Here is a 22782-nt window from a genome sequence, read left to right on the forward strand (position 1 = left end):
ATCCGAAAATCCCTAATATTATGACTGCATCTATCTATGGCAGTGATGTCCAAAATGATGTGTTACGGTATACATTGGTGGTAAGCCTCGGCTGAGACCGTCGACCATATGCGGTTCATGGCATTTTTAATTAAATTTCGACAGCATAAAGTTAGAACAACTCTGAATCTTCATTAAGACTCAAAAAATTAACGCAAAAATCCTCAATTAACCTCAAAAATCGCACGAAGCTCATCACTAACAATACCTTTCAAACTGATAAATTTTTATTATTATTTCTTCATTTATTCACGAGAAATGGATGATTGAATAATTTCTTGCGTATAAATTACTGCAGGCTGAGAACTGCAATTTTTAATTCGTATTTAAATATGTAGAATTTTTTTCTTATTCCTTTATATGCGTACATTCAAATGTGAATGAGTTGTAAATGCTTAAAGTTATGAGATGGTTGAAAAGTATTGATTATATTTTTAAAAGAGGCATTTATCGAATTATTGATGGTTCGTTACTTTTGATGGATGAATTTCAAAGAGTTTTTTATGATATTTAATGAAGAACTAAAAAATGATAAACTTATAAACATAAATTTGAATGGGTTTTGCATGATGATAATGTATTTTCTACTATATTATCAGTTATGATGATATATTTTGATCATGGAAATTTAAAATTTTATTGATTTGCTTCTTCTTATGCTGTTTTATGAAAGTTATGCATCTTTATGGTGTTGAATGAATTTTGAAGAGCTGGAAGCCGATCCGAATTTCATATGGAGTCGAGTTAACTTTTTCCTACAAAATGTGAGTCGACTTTAATATTAAGTTTTGTGTTAAGGCAATAAAAGAGTCAATAGATCTGCATATGAATCTTGAATAGCAAAAATGGGTCTAAAATCTAGCACCAGCCTGTCGTGACTCTGGCATAGTACTTTATCAACTAATCGTCTTGAGCTTCTCGAGAATCTGACCTTAATGGTGGTGATTGATAACGTGGGAACGAGGCAATAAAACGTTAACATTAGGAACGAGCCTCTTGATAAAGACAGTATTGCACATGTCCTATTTGTACAAAGTGACTAACCTGACGACGAATCAACCAGGATAATTTCGTGCCTTGCCAATAACACACCGACGTATGCTCAAGTGATCATATTTTGCTGTTCGAGTCGGTATTGCAAATTGGTAGGCAAAAGTCAGTTTGGCCAACGAAGTATGTAAGGAAGCATTTTAAGGCATTGAGCATGGCAACAATCTATACATTCGGATTAATGTGATTACAATTGGATCAACAGTTTTGAGACGACAGCTTATAGTTCCTAGGACACCATCTCTTTGGCACTATTGTGGTGCTTTTGGACTGTTTTGAGTCTTAATATTGAAAGAACTAGTTAAATTAAGTTTGAAACTTGCAAAGAAGTGCAGATGGCCGCCCTAGTCATCAATAAAATGACATAAAACGTTATCTGATTCTTATAAATAATCAGTGATACACTGTAGTACAAGAGGATTGTCACTTTTTCTTAGGAAATAGTGATTTTAATAATATTTAAACCATTAAAATAAAGTATGCAATTTACACCCTGATCTATATTTTGCACCGCATATGAGACAAGTTAATCGCAAATCCAGCAATTAATGTTCACAAGCCAACACCTTAATTTCATTAATGAGAAATATTTTTCATATCCAAAGATATTTGAATAGTTTTAATCTCAAAGTTTTTAATGAACTTCATACAATTATCTACTTTATTAAGCAACTCTAAATACATAAATTCACAAAACTGCATTACGAAAGCCACATCTGCCCCAGATCATCTAATGCACTCGACTTCATTAACATTAAATAAACTACATTTCAAATATACAATATAGTTCAATTTCATGGATCATTTACGAACTCCTTAACATTTTCAATTTTTTAATTAAGAAACTTATTTTCAATTTGAGAGCTTTCAGCTACTTTATAACCGCACGTTATAATATTCCTTCCTTCATAATCTATTTAGCTGTAATATTTCTACGCAGTTTCAAAAGAATTGCGCGAATGTAAAAAATAAAACTATAACTGAGAAATGCACAGAAAATGCTTGAGGCGCTTTGGGCTATTAATATTTTTATTATTATGCATGTCGTACCGCATTATAATGAAGTTGCAGTTATTGGTATTTGCTGTAAACAATTGCTGTTGAAATCTATTACAGATTAAAATCTTTTTTTTTCTTTTTTTTCGTTTAAAAAGCGAGCATTTAAAAAATATAAATTTCCTCCTTCTTTTTCGCTCTCCATTTTTAATAAACGGGTTTAATCTTATGCTTGTTGTGCATTTATTTAAAACTTTTATAATTTATTTATTTAATTTTTGAGGTGTTGGTTTTTACGATCGAAGTTCATATTTGATTAGTAATAACTAATGTGCTTAAAAGTTGATGTAAGTGAATTTTACAAATTGTAATCTAGTCTAGCATCTGGATATATAAACATAATTTCAGACTTGGTACATTTTAGGACATATAAGGTCTAGCCTAACGTCTTATTTCTATTTTGAGCATTTTATACGTACATAAATTTGTGACTTGGTACATTCCAGGGCATATTAGGCCTTTGTGACGTGAATCAAAATGAAATGACTTTATGTCTATCTCCAAGAGATAAACATCGCCATGATGATTGATTGATATGGTAAATGCATTCATCATAATGTTGTCAAGACGATTTTTTGCGTCATTTATCATTTTCGGTCATTTCATCGTCAGATGACGGTGTTGTATCGCCCAGAGTACTATTGCTGTCACTCGCTTTAGAGATAATGTGCACAAACCGAGTTTTATTACTGGTTCTATTATTTGTGAGTATTGTTTTCTGACCAATATGAACGATTTAACTTTTCCACATAATAGGACTATACTTTTTCTGTTGATGAACATTGATGATTTCCAATTAAAACACTTAGTGAATCATTATTTGCAAATTGAAAGACTAAAATTTTTAGTGTAAAATGATTTACTACTATTGACCCAAAAAATTTAAATTTTGCTTCATCAAATTCACTTTCATGTAAGAGAACCAACACCTAACCGATCAGAACACATTGGCATTTAAGGATAGTTAGAGCCATATGGCAGCAAATTGATTGACTTAATTCGACTATGTGTCTATAAAGTATAGCTTTGATAAACAAGAAAGTGTTTTCACTATAAACAAAACTCCTTGCAACACAACTAGTTACTCCACTAAGTCACTGGGTGAACATCAAGATATTGCGATAACTCGGAAGTGCCATGCTTTTTTGACTTAATTTTGACAATTAATAAAAAATTCCGATTTGGAAACTTGACATAAAGTTAACAACTAACCTACGGTCGACTAATGACATTGTCTCCGGAACATTTCAAAAATTTTGTTAGTTTTGTCGCTCGGGTTTCCCCTCAAGTAATAAGCTTTGTATAAACAACTAAACCGTAAATTTCTCAAATCATTTCGGTAAAGATCTTGAATCTTTTTTTTTTGTTGCCCCTAGCAAAACTTCACGACTGCACACAATTCTTACAAATAAATAATGTAATAAAAGAAATTAAAAAGAATAAAACAAAATGTTATGAAGAATAAGCAACAACAATAACCAGAAAATGTGTATATTATGATGATGGTAATGAAACATACGAAAAAAAAAAAACAGAATTAAGAAGAGGAAACTTTTTGCATGTTTGTGCGAAGCGCAATGAGTAGCTATTTCTCAAGAGCATGAAAAAAAGTGTTTTTTTTGTTGCATTCTTCGAAAGCTGCAGTATATAATGTAATTAGAATGTATTTGCAAGGTCTTTTAAGGCACGACTCTTTGTATATTTCTTATTTTTTTTCACCGTTTACAGCATTTTATGCAAGTTTTGTTCCGGCTCACTTTATAGTGTTATATATATTTATTTTCATTCATTTATTTATTTAAGCTGTAAATAGGCTTTAAATGCATTTTTCATTATATTGAATAATACACATGATATTATGCTTATTTTATCGATAATATTCAAATGTTCATATTTAATGCGAAAATATTTTTTTGCAATCTTTTAGAGGAGGTAAAAAAAATATTCAAACAGCCCAATAAGAAGCAAAAAATGGAAAGTCTATTAAGAAACAATTTGAATTTAACATTCCAGTCGTGGATATGATTACAGATTGTACATGTATGACTGCTCGCATTTTCTAACGTCATCTTGTTATCGCACAGCTTTTTTATTTCTGGCGGAAAAATTTCCTTTGTGTAGTTTTTTCATTTGTTATCGTAGAAATTTTTACTCTATGACTTTGAAAAAATATTGAGATAATCCTTATATGGATGTACTTTAAATGGTATTAGATGAATTCTTGAATGAGAGCAATTTGTGATAGATAATTTATCTGGAAATTTGTTCTTGAATGGTTTTAGATGAGGTTTTTTTCAATTTGATAGATACAAGCTACTGCTGTACATTTAGCAGAAGCCCTTTATTAAACTTTAATGAAAAATATAATTAAGATTTAATTTCCTTGTTACTTGAACTTGAATTAATAGAACTCATATAATGGACGATGCAATATACTCGGCTAGTGGGTCTAAGGTGGATTGAAACTCCACAGATAGTATAAAATAGCTTTTAAATTTAAATTATTAATCAGTATTTAATAGTCTTTATAGTGCTTATTCCGAGCGGCACAGTATGTTCGCTAGCACATCGCTATATCGCCATTTCAATGCTCAGAAACCAAGTTGCTCTGACATCACCTTGACAACTGATTGTAGCTCATATTTACCGTGAAAAATGTGGTTCGTCGAATTGAGGCGTTCGAGTATAAACACACTAAGAGATTTATGAATGCTCAGTTAATTAAAGTTTAATCTTGAGTTTAAATTAAGTCCTGATTATAAAGTTGGTAAGAGATCACCTGGTTCATCAAAGGATTCATGAAAGAAAGGTATTTAATGAAGTCAAACAGCATTACATTTTGTATTAAGAATTGAAATACGGTAGCTAAAGATAGAGCTAGCTTCAGGCGACATATATGGATGGTCATGGATCTCAATTGATCAATCCAGCAAGTAAGATAAAACCGGAAGGATTAGCACTTAATTATATGGTTTTAATAAATGTGTTTGTAACGGAGCTTTGTTGTAGCTCGGGTCTCTCGGCTCTTTAGAGGAGCTCGAGTCGAGACACAGCTGACTCGGTCTTATTTATCAAAACAAAATATTGTGATATTTGAGATAAAATTATGACATTTTATTAACTTTTATTTAATTTTCATATAAATTATGATTTTTATCAGCTTTCAATTCTTTCAAGATAAATCAATTTTTTATCTATTAAATTTTTTATTCCATCATAAAATCTAAAATAAATAAAAAGTTTTTAATTTTACGATGGTCAATTTTGAAATCCTCAACTATCATTTGAATCAATTTTATTTATTTAATAAAGAAGCACAACACTAATCTTATATATTTAATCACTGACAAGCTTTATCCATCGATTAGCTATTTTTATTTGAAAAATATTCAAACATCGATACAATGTTGTAGAGTCGAAGACTAGAAATCTAGAAAATATTGCAGAAAATTTTCTAAAAATTAGCATATCAAAAGCATTAGGTTGATGATCACTGACAATAATAAAATAATATTTTAAAAGAATATTTTTAACAATAAAATTTTTCTACTTAAAATAAAAATCATTTTTAGAACAGAGCTTTTCAATTTGACGACAAAAAAATGACAATGATAAAAAAGTTATCAAATAAAATGCGTCGCAAATTTTTATTTGCATAATGATTAGGCGATAAATTTATGGATTATTCTTTTTTGAGCTTGTGATTGTGAGTGACGTAATGAATAGATGAATTTTGAATTTTCAATTTAATGACTTGACAGTGTATGACTCTAAAGTTGTGTTGTGTTGGTCGCTATTTTATGAAGTATAATAAATGAGAAGGAGTCGTTCACTTGTTACGTTCGAGGGGGGCTATCTATGATTTTGTAACAGAATAAATTAGGGGAGATCTATTTGGGAGGTTTTGGGACAAATTTACAGTTACGAAATTCCTTAAATTCTAATTGTTACACAATTTCCGGACATTTTTCAAACAATTAAAATGAAGATACTGTAGACAAAATTATTTTGGCCGGCAACCTTGGACGAACTATAAAGTAGTCGAGAACTGTTGGTCTTCCTTACTTTTTTCGCTGTCCATACAATTCTCTCTCAGATATCCCTAAAACCAGCTCTATCTCTAGCTACCGTTTGCCAATTTTCAATTCCAAATGCAATATTATCTTGATCGACAGCTTCTTTAACTGTAGATCTACGCATCTAAATTGCAGGAAATGCAGGTATGCACATCTAGAACGCAGAAAATACAGGCCTGCGGTTCTTTATCGAGGCTTACAAAATTCAGACTCGACCGTAATAAAAACCATAAAATTTGAAATTTTATACAATTTTAAAAAATCAAATAAAATTAAATTCATGACTTTTAAGGTATTGATACAATAGATTGTATCATTGATCGTGATCGCAGTGACATCCGGTGGGCGCTTTCAAATTTTCACAGCGCAGTCAAGGAACCCTATCTCTATATTAATAAAAAAGTGTGTTTGACCCTGAATATCGACTATACAAAACCTTGACATTGACAAATTCACAATAATAATTTGTTATCAAATACAAACTCTTCGAGTAACTCAAATCTATATTGATAAATGTAGAAAATTCCACATGGTTCAATAAATGAATTGCTCGACCATATAAAGTATAAACGACGCATTATGATTCATTCGCGAAAAAGCCTCAAGACGTTTTAATATAGAAATTAAAAAAAAAAAAAAAGTGAAATATTTAAGATACTCATATTACGTTTAAACACATGTTTCTTGGAAACTCATTTGCGGAATTTAAAATGACAATGTAGTTTTTTTATACACAATGTATATTTTTATTTACATTTTGATATCTTGATATTCCACACTTTTCGATTAATATAACTGAGAATTTAATGTGCGATTGCAAAAAACGACAAATGCGTGATTCATTTATAATGCTATCAAAGTTTTAATTCCATTTGAAATAAGTTCAACTTATGTACATGCAAAAAAAAAGAGTAACAACGGCAAAATTTACGACCTTGAAATATCAGTCGAACACGACGAGGTCAACAAAATTTTGAACATTTTGCCTGCAAAAGTTTCTTCTTTTTTTCGTATTTTATTCAGATTTTTATATATTTTTTTTGTTGTTCACTTCGTTCTTCGATTTGTGCGAAAGCGCGTTCAAATTTTGTGCGATCGCATCTACATACACACATACGCGTGCACAAAAAAAATACACATTCGCACAATTACTTTTGTCTCATCGAACGCGAATTTTTATTCTATTAAGTCATTTATTTAAATTTAAAATACATTTAAATTGATATAAATGGAAACTAGACTTGTTTCTAACAAAATTTAAAATGCAACTTTTAAACTACATGGAAGTTGATTATGATCATGTTGTTCGGCTATTTGTTCCCACTTAATTTTTCACAAATCAATCAAATTTTTAAAATTTTTTTTTGTATTTCAGGTTGAACAAGAAGTAGACAAAAAAAATTTAATCTGCATGTGTGCAAAATATACGAAAACTGACTTGTTCTCAACATTTGATTGTATATAACAATAATTTTCATCGCATAGTCGCACAAAAAGTTCGCTCGCAACAACAGCAATGAATGAATACGCATCGAGAATACAGCAACTAAAGTTGAGTATATAGAAACATTTGTTAGATAAAAATGTCGATTTTGGAAGTCATTTTAAATGATTTTAGTGATGGATGTAAAGGTTTTTTGAAGCTTTTTTCAATTTTTGCTTTAGATTTTTGAGCCTTGTTGGCACCTCGTTATGATTTGATACACATCATTTAACTAATTAACACATAACGGATAATCGATCGAAAATCTGATCCCAAGCTGCTATGACGCTTATTTGTTGCCGTATTACGGTTTAATTCTGATATCATGCCAGAGTCACACCGCCCTGATCCCGAATTTCGGATCGATTGGCTGACTTGTGCTATTCGGGTTAAATTCATAGCTAGCAATGTGAATAGATGAAGTGAAATAATACTGGACAAACCATTTGATTGAATTCAGGTCTTTGTTTGATGAAAGTCATAAATCTGGAGTGGGGATACACTCCACGTCTTTTTTTGACTCCCTCAATTTTTAGAATTTTTTGAAACAAAAATCAGAAATGCTCCTAAATTTTTTGAAAGTAGTTGAACATTTACACAACTGATGCCTACCCAAAGTGGTTTCAATCCCAGACTTGAATTCGATGTAATTCCGGGATCAATTTAGTACATTCTAATCTTCTACCTCCTTAGCTAAGGTGCATGTGGTCTCATTGCCGCCAAGATTAAAACCCCCCAACTTTTAATTCAATTTTCGTTAAATTTATAATAATTCAGGTCTTTTTAAATTGATTCCAATTCATTATTGCTACTTAAAACAACCACTTAGCCCCTATAACACCCAAACATCCTATACATAAGCACAGTCAAGTTATAAGTTCCCCTAATCATATCCAAACTGTGAAATCCCACGCACATTTACCGTCAAAAAGCACATTGACCGACTGTTGCTTCCATATTTGTGAGGACTAACAAAGCATACACTTTTATGAGTTTGAGATGGTTTTGGTTTCTTTGTTCTCCTGCCTGACTTTATTTTAAATTATATTCTACCTTGCTTCAATACTGTTTCCGCATTTTGTGTGTAGTGCACACGAAACTAATTAGAAAAAATAACATTTTGGGCAATTCTTTTTTTTTGTGGCTCACAAGCAGTTCAGGTCTGATGCGTCGCGACATTGTAAAATAAAAAGAGACTGAATTCATATTCAGCCATTCATTTTGCATTTTGACTGAGCCATAAAATACTTTCGTTTGTGTTATGTACACATATCAAATTAAGAAAGAAAAATATAAATATAGTTAATGATCAAGTCGATGCGATGTTCCCGCAGACACATAGTATTTGCACCTATTTATGTACATGAACAATAATTTATTATTTCGCGATATTTTTTAACATAACATTTTTTTTTATTCCTATATCTCGGAACTATTGAATGTTCGATTTATTTTTTTTTTCTCGTCGTCTTCTTCTTCTCCTTGCGCGCCATAATTTAAGGCTGATGATTATTTATTTTTTCCGCCTCAAATTATAGTTATTACTATCTTCTAACTAGCGCAACAAAACGTGTGCAATGCACTTTGGATTTTTGTCATGATAAATTAAAATTAAATATTACCATTTTTATAATTAGGGAATCGAGACGATGAGAAATGAGAGTATTTAATTTATTAATGTACAAATGTGAGAAAGTGAAAATTCTGTTTTTTTTTTTTTAATCTGGACTGTTTAACTATTCGTGATTTAATGTTGCTGATCATTTTATAATTAATTGCAAATCGGGTTAAATAAATTATTAAAACCGTTTGTCATCCAGATGTATGCGTGTTTGTATTGTAATTCATTTTTTTTCTTTCTCATGCTGTGAATTGAATTTCACTTTTGGACGTGTTATCATCCCTGTGTTTTTAGATTATGCTTTATTTTTAGTTCTACTTTGGATTTTATGGTGGGAATTCAAGTTGTAATGGGGGTTCTGGATTAGATATCGGTATTTTATCACCATTCTATTCAGTATATGATATTTTAACATCAACAATCTAGAGTTGAATGATTAGACGAGTTTATATCTAGTGATAAACTTGATCCGATTAGCAAAAGCGATTAATCGATCGAAAATTCGACTCCAGGCTGAAGTGACTCTGATTTGGTTCCGTATTCAATCGAAATCCGTCCATGCTAGAGTCTCGCTGGCCTAGTGCCGGATTTTTGAATCGATTAACCGGCTTGTGGTATTCAGTAACATTTTTTGAACTTGCTAAATTGTGACAAGTTTATTACAAGACGATCAACTTGTCGCAGTATATTCAACTTGAGAATATAATAAATTTTTTGACAGAATTTAATTAGCCCAAATAGTAATATGACTGACTAGTTGACTATTGATCCAAAAAATAGTAACGCAGGTTAAGTCGGCTTGGTTCGAAAATTCAGATCGAGTGATCGGGTTGTAATATTTGGGTAGGTACTCAGGAAATAAATATTTTTGATAAATTCTCTTCCTGCAAAATACATCACGGATCATGAATCTAACCAAATATGAAAATATTACAAAACTAAGAGTCGAAAAAGTAGAACTGAGGAGTTAATCATGTTTTAAATATCAAAAACGTTTGTTGACCTTATGTGACAACAAAGTCATTGTTTCAATACTTCTATAACTGAAATTATCTGAATCAAAATCAATTTCGACCCCCCTTAAATCATCAAAAACTATAAACATTGTAACCACCAATCTCATCGATATTCCATAAAATTCAATTTCCATCAATGATCACCTACCATATCAATAAATTTCATGCTCAATTTCCCCCCAACAAAAACCTTCCCACAAGGAATCCGAATAATATATTATGTATGTTTTTAATCAATATTGAAATTTATCAAACGTTAAAATTTGAATCAATAAATGTCCATCAAATTGCCTTATACATACTATGTAATAAAGATATGCGCACAATTTTAATAAAATTTATTGCGTTTAACTACAACTAGAAGAGGAGAAGTAAAATAGAGATTGAAAAAAAAAAAACTATTCACATAGTAATTGCGATTTACCATATCTAGGCATCAAAAAGATAATTTCGTATGCGCGCACATGCATTTATCATTATTATTATATTGTAAAATATATATTTTTTTTTTGTGTAAAATAAAAATTATTAGTCGATAAATAATTTCATTTTCATTTTCATTATTTCTTCAATTTTGTCTTAGTTTTGCTTTATCTCGTGCACTTTATTTTATTTTTTTTTTTTTGCTTTTTTGCGTAAGTCGAAGCCAACTGACTGTAAGGCATGGAAATTTACAGTTTTTTATGGAGGAATAATGGAAAGAAAAATAGATAAAACAGAAATTATTGAGAGTGCATGGGAGGAGAAGTAGAAATGAAAAAACTAGTGTAAAATTATTCTTGAATTCTCAGTTCTGGTAGCGCAGATCGTTTGGTAGAATTAGGGGGTTCTGTGTACTTCAACTTGATTTAAAAAGAAGGTCCCAGGAAGGTACACGATGGAGAATTGACTGAAAATCTTGACAAAAGTCAGAGTGATTATGGCTTTAGAATAGATTTGATGTAATCTAACCACAGTCAAGAGTCAATTCGGTCTGACGACCAGCGAAGTAATTAAAGTACCTAGAATTCTCGAAAGAGAGTTGAGGAGGTTGTCGAACTAACTCGGTAGCTGATCAAGCATCCAAAAACACAGATCGAAACCAAAGCTGTGCCGGAAAAATAATTTAAAACAATCAATTGAAAGCCTATTCAAAATCTTCAACTGTAGGGTGGCAGCTCCACAAAGATGGCAAGTATAGCAACCTTCCAACACGCTATGTTTGAGCCCAACATAAACTTTATACTTACAACTTACAAGCTCTGTAATAATTCTAATAATTTGTTACATTATAAATGTTAACTTCCTAGACAAAATGCACGTCACCTCCTTTCTATTTCAAGAGCACGAAATAAAATTGCAAAAAAATAAAATTGTACATAAACTAATAATCTTGCACAACACCCGTCCTCTAATAATGCAATATAATATGTATGCAATATCGCGCGCGAAACGCACATAAAATGAGTTTCAGACTTATAATCTTCTCAATTTCTTACAAACAATTTTTATTTTTTTTTTCTTCTTCTCTTCTCCTTAATAAACTCGAGAAAACCCGGAAATAATTTCTCGGCAATATGCTGAAAACGATTGAAATGAAGCACAAAGCTGACAACAAATGTTTTTTTTTTTTATTTAAGAAATATGTGCTTACATACAATTTTCTGTCTCACTTATATCATCCATCTATCTCTCTCATCTCATTCCTATTTTCTACTATTTGTTAACATTTATATTACCTAGTCGACAAGGCAATTCTAAGTGGGATTATAAGCATCTAACATGCGTATCATCATCAGCCGATTTATATGACTCTTTTTAATCTCTCATGTCTTTCTGCGTTCCCTTGAGGTGACTTTTGTGTGTAACTGTGGTATTTAAATACTTTCTTGATTTTAGTCCTAAAGACTGCACAATTTGGAACTGATGAATGCCCAATAAGCCCAATAATTCACATAAAATCATCCTAAGAGTTCCATAAACCTTTTTAGTTTGTAGCTCGTTATAAAAGAGCAATATCTCGACTCTATGCTTTCATTTTGACACCAAACGCAATGTTACTGACATTTGACTTTATCTCTTACAGTCTTTAATTAACTTACGTCGTTTGCCATTATCAACGAGCATTTATCTTAAATCTGTGATCACGGTTTTCAATCAATGCGCGCAAAAAATACTTTTTTTTGCCTTCTCTTCTTTCTTCGCTTTCAATGATTTTATGGTTGTTGGTGATATGGTGTGTGGCGCATTCTTTCAGTACTAACTTTATTGATGGAAGCATGAAAAATAGAAAATTGTGAGTTGATGTGCTTCTATTCTATTCGATTTATTATTACTTTACCGTGATTATTTGTTGACTGTTAGAGATGAAATAGGATCAGTTTGAGAGTTTTGGGACAATCTACGCAATATTGAGACTCTATAGGATGTGAAACTGCATAAATGCCCATAAATCATCAAGGCTCATGTCCCCCCTCCCCACATTCACATCAATCCATTAATTATAAATATTTCCTCATTCATTTCAAAGTTTTCAAAACTAATCTAATGTTTCTGTCAATCCAGCATACATCGCATCAAGCAAAAAAAAAAAAAACATCACCCGTCTTAAGCTTCAACAGCAGATATGACTAGAGTGAACACAAAAATTATGTCTTTAGAGTGTAATAAAAAAACCTGCGAATGCAAAAGTCAAAACATGTATGTTTTTGTTGTTGTTTTTCAACATTACTATTGCCAACTGATTGGTAATTGCATCTCCACTGTCTATATGTGTGCTTTCGAAATAGATCTCAAAGGTAACATCTTGAATAATTTTTATGTATGCCATGCTCGGAATTAGTTGTGTAGTGAAATTAAATGAAATTAGTTGTAAAAAAAATGGTAGATAGATGGATATAGATATATGTGAATATAGATGACGGAGAGGAGGAGGAGGAGAGAGAGAAAAAAAATGTCGATGACGAGAACATAAAAAATGTGATTAGCTGAATTTGAGGTAATCGGTGTAGTTTTGGTAGTTTGTCAGGGGTATCAATTGAATTCTTTTAAAATTGAGGTCAAAATGAATTCGAATTTTGTATGGAAATTATGTATGGAAAAGTCTTCGATTCGCGCCAATTATTCATGACAACCAACTGACTGCAATATGACGATCAAGTAACAATTTTCTTATCAACTGCCATAAATTGCCACTTGGACGACTTATGGCAGCAACTTGACTGCCATGAAAAACGGCATGATTGTAGCGAAGTCACCTCAAATCCATATTAAATTCAAGAAGATCTTAAATTTTTTGGAATTAAGAGTTTTTTGAAGAATTTGAAAAAATTTAAAAATCTTTGAAATTAGGCTTTTGAGATCATCATCAGGTCTTTGCATTCAGTTTGGCAATAAGAGGAGATCTTAAAATACACTTGGTGTAATGCAATGCTCTTGGTATTGATAATTAGCAAATGATAGCCAGCGATAGAGTCAGCTTCATGTGCCTAAGAGGGATTTCATGGATCACAATTGACTCCACAAGAGCGTACAATGATCAAATTCCAATATAAAGGAACAAAATAAATTGTTAATGGGTGCAATATAGGCGGACACTTTTGGTAATGTAGAAGTCAACTAGAATATTTGTCACACCTCTGAAATATGATAACCAGCTACGTATATTATAGATTAAAATTTGCTTCACAAGCTCCATACAATGTTGCTGTGTATAACGTTATTAATCTCAACAAAATGCACCTTACCACAATATTTTCATAAAATTCTATCCAACTAGTTCCTCATCATATCGTAACAGATTGAAAAATTTCCTTAAATGTAACATTGCTTCTGTTTTAATCGTAATTAAAATTATATTTTTTTTTTCTCCTCCTTTCAGTCATTTCATGCGGAGATGAATATCAATTAAGAGATAAGACAGATTTTATCTACAAAAAAAACGGGATCATGCGAGTGGTTTTTTTCTTCTTCTGCATCTTACTCGCATGTTGGTTAAGGCATTTACATATTAGAGATATGTTTTATAATATGTTTTACACAAAAAATAGATATTTAATTATATGGATATGGATGTGTAGAAATGCAATGCGGATGTATCTATAAAAAAAATTGTTGCAAATTTCTCTTCTTTTTGTACTTAAATAATAACAACTTTTTTTTTATCAAATTTATGGCACCGATAAATGTAAATTTATTTAGTGTTCAAGTCAGTAGGTTACACATATTTTCCATTGTAAATATCTTTCCACTTCATATTTACATAAAGAAGAAAATAAAAAAAAAAATGAAAAAGAAATTTGTAAAACAACTTAAAATACATTATTTGTATAAGCATAAATTGAATGTGCACCATAATATGGAATATGTGGAGTATGGTAGCTGGATGAAGAATGAGAACTTTTTTGTGGGATTTTAGTTGAAGAATTCTAGGCGCATTTTTGATGGGGGGTCTGAAAATGGGAGTTAGAGGATCTTTTCCATTAATAAAGTTTGTGAAACTGACTTTGTTGATGGCAAAAGATCTCGTAGGTGACCATAGAACTCTTGAGAAGAAGCAGTTGATAAAGACAGAAATGGACTTGATTGTGGCAATTGTCAAGCGGTTTCGAATTTTTCAGACAGTGCTAAAAGTCATCTAAAGGACGGTATGGATCACAATTCTGTATTTCAACACTCCCGAACATCACTAGGGTGCCAACTTATCGCAGTATTAACAGTAATAAGCAAACTTGCCTGACGGTTGATTTATATTCATTTCTACGGCAAATGTGGTTCATTGGATTGAGCCAATTGTGACTAAATCGGAATTTTAACTAAAATCCTAGAAGTTGTAAGGAAAATGCACTAAATAGTCAAAATATATCATCCAAAACTGTTACTTCCTTACATAAACCCACTCAACAATCTCCTCAACATCCCAAAGACAAACCAAAACCAACAACCACCTCTGCACAGCAAACTACAGCACATAAAATACTAACATGCCGGCATACAAATGTTAAAGTAGGTAAAGAACTTAAGAAGCCTAAAAGCTAATTTAATTTATTATGAATACAAAAACAAAAATGTGCATATTCTCTATCTATCTCTCCTATATGTGCCTTTAATGTACTTACATACGTACATTTTGATGGACAAACAATATGCTCTTAACGGAATCTTTTTCTCTCTCAATTTTTTTTTACCTTGCATTACTAACTTACTGTATATAATAATATGCACACACATTATGAATTTTTTGCATTCGTAAAAAAAGGAAATTTTCTATTAAAATATTTTATTTTTTGTGCTTAGATGCATTATAATATGCTTTTTGAGGGAATATGGTATGCAAAGTAGTAAATGCTAGACATTTGCATTGTCAAGGGATGAAAACTTGATGAAGTTTTGTTGGTTTTTGATCTGAATTGTGATTTTAATTGTAAGTAAGGACATTGGATTGAAAATGTTAAATTTTATTAATGATATGAGCTGATCCGAGCTACACAAATGAAGAAGGGTCTGATATAGCTCATTAATTTACACCAAATGGAAGCAATTTGAAATTGGCAGCATTAGGGATCTCATATGGAGACGTCTTCTATTTCGAATTGTTAAAAGTGCTTTAGCACAGGTTATAGAGTCTGTAGCGTAGCATTCTTCATAAGTGTCGTGCTGATCAGTCAAATCCTCCCTAAAATTACCAAAAATCCTTCAAATTCCACCCCTATCTATATTCCTAATCCATTTTTCTCTTGCAAAAGCAGCATGAAAAATAACACAGAAGAACAAAAATAAATTTTAATGAGCTTTTTACGAATAACATCCATTCGTAAATCCATTTGAGTAAAAAAAAAACACATCATATCTGTAGGCGTTTTAACCATAATTAAACTTCTTTATGAATCTCTAAAGCTTCCCTTTTTCATCATCATTCGTTGCCGTCATTATCGTATATTTTAAAATAGAACTATTTAAGATTTTATGGCTTCAGATTTTTATACGCATGTATGTTGACTGACTTAAAATGACATCTACATATGCTGCATTTTTTTATTTCATGACGTTGAGAATGATCTAAATACGATTTAGCTTCATAGCATAGATATTAAATTGTCCGGAAGGCTGACTTCATTTTTTATGGTCAAATAATTTTTTTTATTAGTGCCTAGTAATTTGCATATTCCTCAATAAAATATAATTGCAATTGACTTAATTCATCGATGGAATTTGAAATGATTTAGATGAGTATCATGAAGAGCTTGAAGTCGACTCAGATATTGTATGATAAGTCGACTTGAGTAGACTCGACTTCATACAAAATTCGAGTTAACCTCGAGCTCTGGTAAATATTTAAGAAACTGCACAAGCATCAAGATCTTGGATGTCGCATTAGGCAACAGGCTATAACACACTCTATTTTGAGGAAACAAGTTCGATTCTTGTCAAAAGAAAAGAGCAGGCATGGATCATATGAACATCATAAGTCCAGAATAGCACAAGTCGGGTAATTAATCCAGATGCTGGCATCAGGCCGGCGTTACTCTGGTATGATGCTTGATTTCAATTGAATCTGATATCAAGTCAGTCATGCCAACCTAGGCCGAATTAAGTAACTAAGTTTGATTCTCACAAGAAACCTTTCAATCACTCCTTTGAGTATTGTATTGAGTATTGTCCATCGAGTATTGTATTAAGTATTGATAAATCAATTTCAGACTAAATTGTCTCAAAGGTTCACAAATGACGACTAAAAGTCAGTTGATATATTAGAAAATAAAGCAGAGCAAACTAAATTCTTGTGGTTTTACTTGCGTGCATTCATATGACTATGCCTGTACATACAGAAGCAGGAAATGTTTGTGGAAAAATTACGAAGAATGGACAGCTTAAGAAGTAACTCATTTTTTATTCATTGAAAGTCCATCTTTTGTTGTGATTCTGATTGATTGTTGGATTTCTCTATTTATTTGAATTATTGAAGGATGAAAAATCTTGTAGGTAGCTCGACAGCACTTAAAACTCATCAATTCAAGTAAAAAGTTTTCGACAAAAAAATCCTCGTAATATTCATAACTTAACTACCAATAATTCCCTCAACATGAATAATCCAGCATCTTTAGCGAAAATGTCAGACATGAAATATTTCATTCGAGAGACAGCGACCGAAAGGTAGCTACAAAAAAAAATAACAGATGAGCCTTCTTCGCGAAAAAAATAAAGAAATGGAAAATATTTCATTCAATCTATCAATAATTATTATTATGTCATAAATTATGATTTTTCATTGCTTCATTTAAACATTGCACTTTATGTTCATTGTGCCTCCTGACCGGACGGTAAGGCCATGATTTTCATTGCGACGGTTTCGTGAGAAGAAGTGAGAGTTTAAAATAAAGTTATGTGAAGATGGTTTGATTTGGATATGAAGCGCAGTGACTTAGAATTGAGCTGTGGTAAGGAGATGGATCCCTTAACTTATTTTGGGATTTTTAGTTGTCTTTAAATTCTATTCTGGTTTGATTTAATTTAAATGGTTTTAACTATTTTAGGTAACCCTTTCTGTCTTTATGATGAATATAAAAATGTTTATGTTGATGCTATGTAATCACTTGCGATTACTATGCGATCCAACCAATACTATGAAACACAAACGTAGACCTACAGCTCCTAGAAAGATGTAGGGTTTCCAGAATTCCCGTTCCCGTGAAATTTCGGGAATCGGGAACGGGAACGGGAATGGCCTTCGGGAACGGGAATATTCCCGGGTAATTTTTACTCCAAATTTTTGAAATTTTTTTGAGAAAAATTGATAAAACTTGAATAAATATACAATGAATAATGTATATAAACACATTAGTTTTAAATTATTAATTAAAAGACATTTTTCCAGAAAAAATTCTAAAAATTGAAAATTTTAAATCAAAAAAAGTTTGGTTAAAATGTTTTTTATATGAAACGGGAATTCGGGAATATTCCCGTCAGATTTCGGGAATCGGGAACGGGAACGGGAATTCGTTAATTATGAAAATTCCCGTTTTTGGAAACCCTAAGAAAGATGTTTGGACGACATTACTTGCTGAAATCAAATTAGAGAGTCTATTTGTCATGATTCCAGTACATAAGATCAAAAAGAGATCAATATCGCTAGATCGTTGTCCAATTATTGAGTCCGACAACCGTCATCGTGCCCTTTTGACTCAATAACCCCACATTAATCCATAAATGCAATTATACCTTCCACTAAAATATGACATTAATTTTGTGACCAAACTTCGACCGATCACTCATCTTTGGACAATCTGACCGTCATATTCCAAATTCTTATTTCAAAAGATACCCCAACATTAAAATAAAAGCTCCAGACGAAAGCGAACTTGTGCGAAAAGAGCAATTTAGTATGGTCGGTAATGAATATTACTTGAGAGCTCACCATAATAATATTCCAAAATGACTTATGATTGAGCATAAGAATTGTAACATTATGTACATATAAAATATTAAATGTTTGTAACTCACCTTATGGGCTCGGATGGAAGTGCCCTCGGAACAAGCTAATGTAACGTCCACCAAACTCTCGTCCTGCAGTAGTTGACTAAAGACCCCTAACAGGTTGGATTGATGATTGTTCCACCTTAGACAGTATTGCTCACTGCCCATGTCGGTGACAGCTCACGCTGATGATTGTTAATGATATTCATAGATGAACAAGGAAGCGATGTTGGATGTAAATGAAAAAAAAAAGAAAAGACATTTGCCAATTATTAATTAATTCAATTAATTGAACATTTCTTAATTAAATAAACAAGAGTTTTTTTGTTGATTATGTGACTTGTAATGACTGCCAATGTTAGCTGCATATATAAATAAACAATTTACCCACCCTAGAGCTAACCAAGAGTGAGTACAAGGTAATTTGAACGAGAGCGCATTAAATCTCTCAATAGATATACAATAAAGAATTGTAAAACGCAAGCCCATAAAGTGACTGTTATTTAAATTACCTAGATCTCATTCACAATAGGCCTGTACTTTTGTTCGATCACAAAATAATACAAAAATGGCATTAAAATATCGCGCATATATAATTAAATCATGTTCAGATAATTTACAATACTCCGATCTGTTATTTTCCCTTCTCTCTCACTCGTTGATTTCCTTATAAATTCTAACTGTTTTTCATGTTAAACCTCAAAACTGTATATATATGTGTGTTAGCTCACACAATTGTGCATCAATAGATTTCGATTTCAATGCAATTTTTTTATATGTGCATTAACAATTTCCTGATTTTGGAAGAAGAACACTCTTTATAGAGACATCACAATTTTGATGATGCTGCTGTTGTTAGTGCTTATTTTGAATCTTATAATACAGCCATTTATTGCTTCTTTTACAAAATCACTGAATTTCCTTTTTTGTTATTATAGTTTTTGTAAACAAATGTATTTTGAATATGAGAAAATACAAGCAACGAAGAGGTAAGAAGAAAGAAGAGGAATTGTAAAAGAAATGTTTTTACGTACATGTAGTTTTTCGTGCGATTCTTGTTCTTACTAGAAGTTTTGACTTGAATAAGATGAAAATTTGAGATTTTTTGAGGATTTTTTTGAAAATTTTGTGAATTTTTCTTGAATTGAAATGATGAAATTTTTTAAAATTTATCAAATTTATCAAAATTTCATCTAGTAAACTTTGAGTAATATTTCTGTTCAAATTGATCATTTTCTTAAAAAGTGTCTGTAAAAGATTCATGAAGACTAAGTTTGGATACATCTGTAGAGCCAAATCATATTGATACAAGCAACACAAATCGAGATGAGTGCTTATGGACACCAAAAAGATTCTGAATTGCAAGTGGCTTCCAAACTGTGAACAAATGGAGTCTTGTGTTGAACGAGTAAAAATTATGTCTAGGTTATTTCCAAGAAACCAGTCCCTGTTAACATATGTATGGGAAAAGTGCTTGAAATATCCTAAAGTAAAACAAATTTGATAAACTGAATCGATTGTGGGTTTGTTTCGGATGCAGCAACTAATTTACGAAAGGTAAGAATTTTGTAATTCAGGAATCAAGTCATATTAAGTCCCCAAAAAACGCACGTCATCGAAAAAACGAAAAATCCAATTCATGACTTGCCCACAAAATATCCTTAAATTGGAGTAAAGGTTGAGTTTTCTAAAAACGGGAATATTTTCGGGAATTCCAGGGAACGGGAGGCCTCAGGCTGATTTCAATCCTTCCACTAATTCTTGCAGATACACAAAATTTACAAAAAAATGATTAGTTTAAAGTAATTCTTAAAAGAAGTGTCTTATAACCCCTATAACAAACATTTAAAGAAATTTATATAAACCCATCATCACAACACCTAAGCTCTATGTATATATACTGATTCATGTAACATACTGCTTCAATATATGCACTTTAGCACTATTCGTTGTTAAAAAAATTGTTTTCATGTTTTTTTTATGCTTTTTAATCCTCGTTAGCGAATATTTTTGTTTGCAAACGATGACTACGATCTGTACACACCAAAAAGTAAAGTAAATTGCTCATATGTTGCAGATGGAAAAGAAAAAAAAAAGAAGGTACAACAAGAAACGAGCGAGCGACCGAGAGCAGCAAAAAAAAAGTGTTAAAGAAATTGAAAATTCTGTAATGTGTTAAAATATTTCCATTGTATGAAAAAAACAGAGATTTCTTTAAACTGAAGCAGCATAGCAATTTGTGTGCGCTAACATAAAGGGAAGAGATTGGAGGACCCTTATGATGATGTTAGTGGATATTTGAAGAATCAGGTGAGAATTTTTAAAAAATTCAATTTTTGAAGCTTTTCTTGACGATTTTTAAAAATTTAAAAAATGTCTTAATTCCTACAATAATCCCCTAAGGGACCCAAAAGCAAAAAAAGGCAGAGACATGCTACGTTAAAAAATTGAAAGAATCTTTTAGCTTAAAATGAACGTAACAACAAAAAAGGAGCAGCGTACGTTTACAATGTATGTTATGTTGATATGGCGAAATGCGTTAATTAGTGGGAATTAGTAACCCACGCTAAAGAAAATTATGAGACTTGTCTGCATATGCAATGCAGCAGCAGAAACACTTTCTCGCTAATAGCTTCACAACTCATTAGTATTGCACAAGACAATTAACATTTGAGATACATATTCTTGTGCCTTTTTTTTACTCTGTTTCGAAAAAAAAAACAAAGTTATTGCAAGTAAGCATCGTATTTTGTGTTCATGTACCTTTCCTTATTGCATTCACCTCTCTACATCGACTCTTCTTAAGTCAAGCTTAATTATTTCAAATTGTTATTTTTTTACTTCTTATTTTTTTTTTTTCTCATTCTGCCTTTCTTAATGCGAGTTTGGTGGTAAAAATTGCGCGTTTTTACATATCAATGTGACTAGCTTTATTGTTCAAGCTAAGAAGAGGATTTTTGAGAATGTGAAGAAGACTCAATTGGGTAACTAGTTGATTTGTCTAGACAATGTCTTCCGATTGGTATATTTATGAAGTTAAAACCAAATAACAGTCAATTTGCACCCAATTAACAAATTTGGTAGTTTTCTCTAAGTGGCTGTCACTTGGTTCTAAATATATTGCCGCCTTGGCACCACGATAGCAGCATTAGAAGGTGTGAATCTAATTGGGTCCAGTTACAAGGATGAGTAATTTCGTCCGAATTCTACATATTAGTCATCTTTGTAATTTCACAAATTTTCTAGTTGACCACTTGAAAATGCTTCAAAGTTCACTTAATTTAAAGTGTCATCAAAGGACTAATGACTAAACGAGTACCTACAGTTAATGACATTATTTGTTATGTAAGATTCTGTTTCATAGTTATGTTCTGGGGATCAGGAACATCTTACAGTCATACGTCGATGATAGATCACAACATTTAGCCGATCAAACAAGAAAAATGCTCATTAATATCCGAAGTTGACAACTTGGCATAATGTCTAGTTAATAACTAGACCTAAGGTCGATAGATGTCGTTCCTAAGAAGAATTCAATTAAGTATGCTCTATTATATTGATTGAGTATACTCATGAGCATGCTCATCTAGATGAGTATTTCCACTGTCTGTTAGGGACATAATACCAATAGCTAGCAGAAAACCATGCGCTTCATCCTCAATCAGCAATAATCCCACTAAAAAGTTCCTCACTTATTTCAACTTTTATTAGATTTTTCTCTTTAATAACAAGCAAAGAAGTTTAAAAAATGAAATTCTCCACCTCCTTTACATCTTTCTAACTCTTTTACTCTCCTTAATTTCTCTTCACAACGGCAGTGCCACATGTATAAATCTATCTAATGCCATAACTCAGGTTAAATTGGTTTAAATCTCGCCCATTTATTGTGTGCAACATACACATAGACTTTATGCCATTAAAAAAAATTGAGACTCAATGAAGGAATTTATTGAAGAAATCATGCTCAATAAATTTCATTTAAAGACTTTT

General features: G+C 31.6%; 1 protein-coding gene across 2 annotated transcripts in view; it reads right to left on the reverse strand.

Annotated features, from left to right (window-relative positions):
• mamo (maternal gene required for meiosis) overlaps positions 1–22782 on the reverse strand; it is a 123867-nt gene that overhangs the window by 37934 nt on the left and 63151 nt on the right. For both annotated transcript variants that reach the window (XM_070635222.1, XM_070635223.1), the window contains exon 4: positions 18820–18977. In XM_070635222.1, the coding sequence (XP_070491323.1) occupies positions 18820–18960 (141 nt within the window). In that variant the 5' untranslated portion in view covers positions 18961–18977. The remainder of the gene's footprint in view (positions 1–18819; positions 18978–22782) is intronic.

The sequence above is a fragment of the Chironomus tepperi genome, unplaced genomic scaffold, assembly GCF_022539635.2.
Source record: "Chironomus tepperi strain 1889 unplaced genomic scaffold, CSIRO-AGI_Ctep_v1 contig_87, whole genome shotgun sequence".
Classification (NCBI taxonomy): Eukaryota; Metazoa; Arthropoda; class Insecta; order Diptera; family Chironomidae; genus Chironomus; species Chironomus tepperi.